The following is an 8,110-nucleotide window of genomic DNA, read 5'->3' on the forward strand; positions in this document are numbered from 1 at the left end:
AATCGTAAGCATGGGTTCTCAGTAAGAGAAATCGAAGAAATTGAATTTCGTCGATTACAGCGCCATCTATCATGAATCGAGAAAAATGTTTCAGACAAATTGTATGTGTTTTTAGCCAATGATTCCGAATATGCAATAAAAAATAGGAGTTCCCATTTAAGATTTCAAACTTGCCCCCCCTCACCGCCCAGGGGGAGGGGTGGGGGGCTAATTTTAACGTCATTGTACGTCCCCCTCGAAATGACGAAATTTTGATTCTAAACATTTTTTCGTAGTGTGCTTATTTTTCGAGTTATTTGGCTGCCTAAGTTAAAATGGGTCACCCTGTATAGTCACATATATACGCGGATAGAGTAACATAGAGTTACATATATATGTATACTTGTATAAGTTATGATACAAACGTTAAGTATGATAAAAACAACAGCTTTCATATAAGACATTCCTGTCAAAATTTACCTAGCAAAGCAACTTTTATTATCATTGAAAAATAAAAAAATACATAAGGAATATATAAGATATTTGTTGGGGATATGATAATATATGAAAGATTTCTTTATAAAATTTCTTAAATGCGAAATAAGAGAGACAAAATCACTATTAAAAAGGAAAGCCAGAATTTTCAATTATTTTCTATCTATCATTTTAAGCAGGGTTACGTATTCAGATGTGAAGTAATCGATGATGGAACTGTTAAACCACATGTGTCACTACCGAACTCTTTGATTTTCATAGTCAAGAAGAGTTCGTAATTGGGGGACACTAGGGATCATGCCCTCCGTCTAACAGTAGCAAATGTAAGGGGAAAGGAAAGTGCAACAAATTCCATATCACTGCTAAACAATTTGTGAGGAGAACAAAGATAAAATAAGGAGGCACTATCGCAAGAGCCTATACAATAAAGATATTAATAGTTTAATGAGAATCACAGTTCTAAATTATAAAATTTTTAATATAAACATCAATTACCCTTATAGAAATTTAATACTGATAAGTGATAATTTGGCCAGTGATAATTACTGTCGTTCAATAATTTTATTACTCGTACGAGTAATAAAATTACTATTTATTACTGGCCAATTTATCACAGCCAGTGATACTTTTCTATAAGGATAAATAAAAAATTATCTAATCGTAGCGTCTTTGTGATAAAAAAGTCAAATGGAGTTACATATCTAATATTAAAATATGATATATAGTATTTAAACAGTATGTATTTAAATAAAATATAGTATGATAGGTTTCTAACGTGTTCGGAGAAGCGACTGTTGCGGATGTAAGCAAACGATCAAATTCGCGATATGTCCTGAGATAATGACACAAATAATATAAACATGAATATGAATAGATATCGATGATTTTGAAATTATCAAGAACTCACATGACTCTTAACATTTCAAAATCATTAATATATATTCGTATTCATGTTTACATTATTTATGTCACTATCTTAGGACGCTCGCGCATTTGATCGTTTGCTTATATCCGCAGCAGTCGCTTCTCCGAATACATTAGGGACCAATTTATCATATTTTAATATTAGATTATATGTGACTCCATTCAACTTTTTTTTTTATTTCAGGGACGCTACAGTTTAATATTTATTAGTTCCTTTCGTTTTACTATCTTTTTTAATAGGATTTTTACTTATTTACAATTTCTTTTTATTGTACAGCTTTTTTATTAAGATTTTTATAAATTATTTCCTTCTCATTTTAATTTTTTTGTTGAAATTTTTATTATATTTATACTGCAATATATACAGAGTTTCTGACTCGCATCATACCAGAGTTAATATTTAGCTAGAATAGATCGGCGTGAGTAATGGAATCGGTGTCTTTTTTTAAACAACCACGTAAAATTTCGAGTTATTAAATAAAATAAATGGACTAATAAGAACGCGCGACGCGGCAGGCGGGACATACGGCTTGCCGCAGCCGGCGAAGAAAATGGACGCTTGCTCGCGGGCCTATTTCATAGGCCCAAATGTGGGGATTACGTCTTAGATCTGACACTGCGTGATAGACCCGTGAGCAATCGTTCCTCTTCTTCGCTGGCCACGGCGAACCGTATATCCCGCCTGCCGCATCGCGCATTTTGATTAGCCCATTTATTTTATTTAATAACTCGAAATTTTATATGGTTTAAAAAAATAGACCGATTCCATTACTCACCCCGACCTATTCTAGCTATATATTAGTTCTATAAATGCTCTATATAGCTCTATATAGATATGGTGCGAGTCAGACACTCTGTATGTATTTAAATAAAATTTTATTCCAATTAAAAAATATTTATTGGTTTTATTAATTTTGATTTTTCATACATATATTTGTCCATGTATTTTAATATGTACTTTTAATATGTACATGTACTTATCATTGCAATTGAGCTTTGAACAATTATATCTTTGCACTAATTTATTTATTTGTTCTTCTAAGTATTTAACTCTACCTATTATTCTTCACTTTTCTCAGACATTAGAATTTTATATAAAATACGTTTATTGTTCATAGTTAATTGATTCTTCTGCAATGAGATTAAATCATGTACTATTAGGACCTTAACTTAGTTTCCGCCCAAAAAATACTGAGAAAAAGCATTTATTGTAAAAAATTTATTTAAATTATTTCAATGAAAGTATTTTCCATCACTTTCTACAACTTTTTGCCATCTTTCTGGCAACTGGGCGATACCATCTCGATAAAACGATGTTTGTTTCGAAGCAATCCATTCGTCCACCCATTCTCGCACTTCTTCAACATTTCGGAAGCGTGTACCACTCAAGCCGTGCTGCATCGATCTGAACAAGTGGTAATCAGAAGGCGCTATGTCTGGTGAGTACGCTGGGTGAGGAAGAGTTTCCCATTCGAGCTGCGTCAGTGTTTCTTTGACGGTTTTTCCAGTGTGTGGCCGAGCGTTATCGTGTAAGAGAATAACTTTGCGCCTGTTACTCGCTATTGCTGGTCTTTTTCGCAACAGCTCATCATTCAATTTGTTCAATTGACATTTGTAGACATCGGCAGTAACAGTTTCGTTTGGTTTCAGCAGTTCGTAGTACAGCACTCCTTGCTGATCCCACCAAATGCAAAGCATTACCTTATGACCGTGGATGTTCCGTTTTGGCTGCGATGTTGATGGTTGTCCTGGGTCTACCCATGATTTTTTGCGTTTGGGATTGTCGTAGTAGATCCACTTTTCATCGCCAGTCACAATACGCCACAGAAAACTCTTCTTTTTTTGCCTGGCAAGCAACGAAACCGTGATATTGAAACGGTTGTGAATGGCACTTTCAGACAATTCATGTGGTACCCATCTTCCTTCCTTTTGGATCTTTCCCATGGCGTGTAAACGTTTGGAAACAGCTGCTTCAGTAACTCCTAGCTCGTTTCCAAGTTCTTGTAACGTTCGAGCCGAGTTTTCATGCAATAATGCTAGCAATTCATCGTCTTGGAATTTTTTTGGCTGTCCTGAGCGTGGTTTGTCATTGACATCAAAATCATTACTTTTGAATCGTCTATACCACTCTTTACATGTTGTATGTGATGGAGCTCGATCACCATAACCTTCTTCAAGTAATCGATGAACTTCTGCTACACTTTTTTTCAAATCAAAATAGTGCAAAAGCACATGTCGAAAAAACACTTTATCGCGTTCCATTTTTCACAAAGCAAAAGAAATTGTTGTTTAGGAAAATAATTGTGTATGCTGACTGAATGTTATCGAGAAATGTCGAAATTAATCACAAACTACCTGTTTCGTTAGTAATGACTACTAGAACTGTTTGCATTGCCATCTAACATTTGCGGGCGGAAACTAAGTTAAGGTCCTAATATATGTAGTATATGTTTGTCTATAAACAACGGGTTGCATCCTCCCTCACTCTCCACTTAAAATCCATGAATCCTACTGAATTTTTCATATTACTTGATCTATCATTATGAAATAATTCCGTTATGTTTTTATCTATTGTTTTTATACTGTTGGTTCATGGGAAGTATTTTATTTTCTTCCTACCCTGCAGGGTCTGTGAATGATTATCGAGCATTCCTTTCTCCTTTATCTAAAGACTTATTCTATGAGTGGTTATAACTTCAAGCATTCCTTTCTCCTTTATCTAAAGACTCATTCTATGAGTAGTTATAACTTCAACCGAGAGGTTTGATAAGTTATATTTCGATCTTAATTTTGCCGTCAGTCATTACAAAATGACATTATGAGTCGATTTGGGTCTAATTTGCTATTTTCTTAAACATATTTTTTCGGACTTTCTCTTGATCTTACCATATTTTCGGCCGTTCTGCTATCCTGTTTCATAAGTATCATCGTGTCACGTTTCGCATCCTCGTTCGATTTATTTGTATCTAAAGCGAAAAATTAAACAATATTAAGCCATAGTAAAAATTTTAAAAGTACTAAAATCGTATAATGAATATTAACCTTGAATGTCTGAGATTTCTAAAGCTTGACATACACGTTCAACTAAGCTGGAGAAATCTCTTAGAGGGCCAACTGGTAGCAACCGCTCTGGAGTTGGAAATTCCAATTGGGAAACACTATGTGGGCTTGTAATATCGCTGGATACGCAAGTCTCGCTGTCTTGCTCAAATGAGGAACCTATAAAATAACACTTGATTTTAATTACGTTAGATTGTTACGCACTCAATATCTATTCCTTCAATATCTATTCCTTCAATATCTATTTTTTCAAGTTCGCATTATTAGTTCTATTCAGTTATCGATAGAAAAATTTACTTACTAACTGTCAAAATATCCATTTTCGACAACGGTGATTCCGGAGAGCCATATGTGTCTTCACATCTTAACACACGTTGTGTTGTTCGCGGTCCTATAAGTAACATTTATTTTATTCACTACTTATACATCTAGTATCTAAAATGCAATTTTATACTTAAAAAAAAAAATATATATATATATATATTGTATCAAAAATGCAATTTTATATTTAAAAAAAAAATATATATATACAGGGTGTTCCCAAAAGATGGTATCAAATTTTAGGGATATGTAGTACTCGTTAAAACAAACCAAAAACGCTTAATGAACAGTACTCCGAAAACCTTTTATTTCTGAGTTATGAAGCATTTTGTTCTGTGAAAAATAGAAAATAAATTAAATCTACAATAAATGTTCAATATGCCTTCGGCTTATGTCAATATACATTTCGGCATGTTTTGTCATTGAAGGTCAAAGAGTCCAGGTTTATTTCGTATTTGTTGACAACAGTTTCCAAGTCTCTTAGTCAGTTCATTCACGGACGCTCGTATGTGACCACCTAATTACGCAGGGATTGTTGTATTCAACTGTGGACCGTGTGTAGTTTTGTGTTATCTGAAGAACGGTTAATTTTTACACAAATTCTGGTGCTCCTGCCCATTTCCTCGTTAATGTCAGACGCCATTTAACCAATCGTTTTCAAGAAAAGTGGATAAGACGTGGCGGACCAGTTGTATGGTCACCTCGCTCACCGGATTTAAATCCGTTGGATTATTATCTATGGGGACACTGGAAGAGCATGGTATATGCCACACCAGTTGATACAATAGATGAATTGACTCAGAGAATTGAAAACTGTTGTCAACAAATACGGAATAAACCCGGAATCTTTGAACGTGTTCAATCTTCAATAAGGAGACGTGCCGAATTGTGTGTTGAAATGGACGGAGGGACACATTGAACATTTATTGTAAATTTTAGTTATTTTCTATTTTTCACAAAACAAAATGCCTCATACCTCAGAAATAAAAGGTTTTCGGAGTACTGTTCATTAAGAGTTTTTGGTTTGTTTTAACGAATACTACATACCCTTAAAATTTGGTACCACCTTTTGGGAACACCCTGTATATATAACAGTGAGTCATTTTAATCGAATCAGGCAAATATCTCGAGAAATATGGAAGGTACGGAAAAATATTTCAAACAAAAGTTGTATGGTTCGGAGGAGGACATAAGTTGGTGCAGTTGGCTTGACCCTGGATAATCGTTTGAAAGTCACATAAAGGTTGTGACCGCGATTCATTAGCTATACGCGAGAATACGGCCCAACTTCGTCTCCGCCGTTGCGGCGACGGCCGAGCTTGCCGGCAGCTCTCAAAAAAGATATCTGACTCGATAGAGCGGCGGGGTTCGTGTATCGACACGCGACCTTCCTTCACGCGACACGGGAGGAACAGGCGACAGAGTCAGAGGAATCATAAATTGTCACACATGCCGCTTAACATTACCGCTGTATTTAATAACAACAAGAAGAAAGACTCTACAAAAGAAGCGGTGCGGGCTCCGAGTCGCGTAGTCGCGAGGCCGTTCGGCAGCCGGATCCGTAGTCGAGGATCCGTCTGCCTCGCAGGGTTCGGACGGCCCGAGGTTCGCGAAATTCGGTCGTTGTATCCTAATTACGTAGTTGGGCGCCAGCCGGGTACATCCCGGCCCTAGTCATTGCGTCGCGAACCGCGTATCTTCCGTCGCTCTCGGAAACCCGCACTCCCGAATCGTGATCGCGAATAATCACAATGATCGCGCAGGCGCTCGCCGTCCTGTGCGGTCGCGAACGCGGCGAAACGGCAGCAGGCAACGCGGGAAGGACGGTTACACTCTCGCGGGCACTCGAGTCTTAGCCCGCGGTCGCGAGGTCGGATGATTCGTCAAGGTCGACGACGAACCCTTCCGGCTGCCGTCGTGAAGCGACGGCAACCACCCCGGTCCTTAGGCATCCGGGCTGAACGATAGGCAGAGGACGGCTCACCAATTTTCCCTCACTGAGCTCGCTCCCTCTCTCGTCCTCGTCTCCGTCGACTCTTCGCCGAACTGGGTCGCCGAACTGGGTCGCCGCTTGGTCGCTCGCTCGTTCGCACCGTTTTCGCGGAGTTCGCCGAAGGGCTCGCGTCGCTCGCTATCCGCACAGTGACGAATTTTCCGTGAGCGCGAGGTTCCTTCGGCTCGCGGTCTTAGCCGCCGATCGCCGCTAGGTCCTATTGGTCCTGCGGAAGTGTACGGCTCTAGCGCGGGCGCCTTACAGGGTCCGCGCGAAGCCGCCGAATTCTCTATCTCCTTGTCGGCGGGATCCTGTGGCCCGACGGCATCCTTAACTTGCGTGGTCGCACAGGTGGCTGCTGGAAGTTCTTGGTATCCCAGGGCGTCCCCCGGGATCTGGTCCTTAAGGTCCAGCCTTCCCTGGCGCCCCGCGGCAAGTTAGTCGGGACCCCCGTCGCTTATGTTAGCGCGGGGTGGATCCTGCCCCGTTTGGCTCGTCGCTCGCCTCAGGCCCGCCGTCGCTCCCTGTCGATAGAAATACCACGTCGCACTCGCCGTAACCCGAGCATACAAATCAAACAAAAAAATTACAAACACGCGATCTCGCACGCACGGGCGTGCGAGACCAAATTTTTCGCCGCCGCCCTTCCCGCGGGAGAAGGGGGCGCGAGCACAGCTCTCCACGTCTCCCTGTCTAATTCGGTGACGGCGAAACCGCTGTCACAAGGTTACCTTCAATTTCTTAAATGGAAACCTCCATTTTTCATTGCATATTTTTGTAGCTCGAGAGCTTTTCAAAACATTATAATACAATATTTTTTTATTGAGTATCTTTCGAGTTAAAAGGCTTCAAAGTTACAATATTGTTGCCATTAGCATTAGTACCCAAGGTGTTCGACCGACGGCTAAAATCTTTTAAATGTTGTTCAGGGCCATGACCTTGACAACATTTGTCAAGTTCAAGGCGATTGGAGGCTGTTCCTAATATTTTCATTTCTTCAAATTCTACAGTGAAAACAAAAATAATATTTCAAAATCATGGGATAGATATAAATAATAATTAAATAAAAATTTAAAATCATAGGAAGATTATAATGCTATAATTATTAAAAAATTTATTAATGGATTTCACACGTGTGCTTCTTTGTAGCCTCGACAAAACATTGTGACCTTCCTATGATTCTTTAGAGTCAATCGGACTCCACATGTTACCCCTACAATTTAAATTATTATTTTTGTTTTCACTGTATAATTTTGGAAGAAATGAAAATATTAGGAACAGCCTCCAATCGCCTTGACCTTGACAAATGTTGTCAAGGTCATGGCCCTGAACAACATT

At 38.9% G+C, this 8,110-nt stretch overlaps 1 protein-coding gene across 11 annotated transcripts in view; it reads right to left on the bottom strand.

Moving 5' to 3' along the window:
- LOC116849333 (protein unc-79 homolog) overlaps positions 1–8,110 on the bottom strand; it is a 736,358-nt gene that overhangs the window by 215,093 nt on the left and 513,155 nt on the right. For all 11 annotated transcript variants that reach the window (XM_032826384.1, XM_032826380.1, XM_032826379.1 and 8 more), the window contains 3 exons: positions 4,760–4,849; positions 4,441–4,617; positions 4,285–4,364 (listed from right to left, as the gene is read on the bottom strand). In XM_032826384.1, the coding sequence (XP_032682275.1) occupies positions 4,285–4,364; positions 4,441–4,617; positions 4,760–4,849 (347 nt within the window). The remainder of the gene's footprint in view (positions 1–4,284; positions 4,365–4,440; positions 4,618–4,759; positions 4,850–8,110) is intronic.

Source organism: Odontomachus brunneus, unplaced genomic scaffold, assembly GCF_010583005.1.
Source record: "Odontomachus brunneus isolate Ranch 3 - 2012 unplaced genomic scaffold, Obru_v1 Obru_scaffold_112, whole genome shotgun sequence".
In the NCBI taxonomy this organism is placed as follows: Eukaryota; Metazoa; Arthropoda; class Insecta; order Hymenoptera; family Formicidae; genus Odontomachus; species Odontomachus brunneus.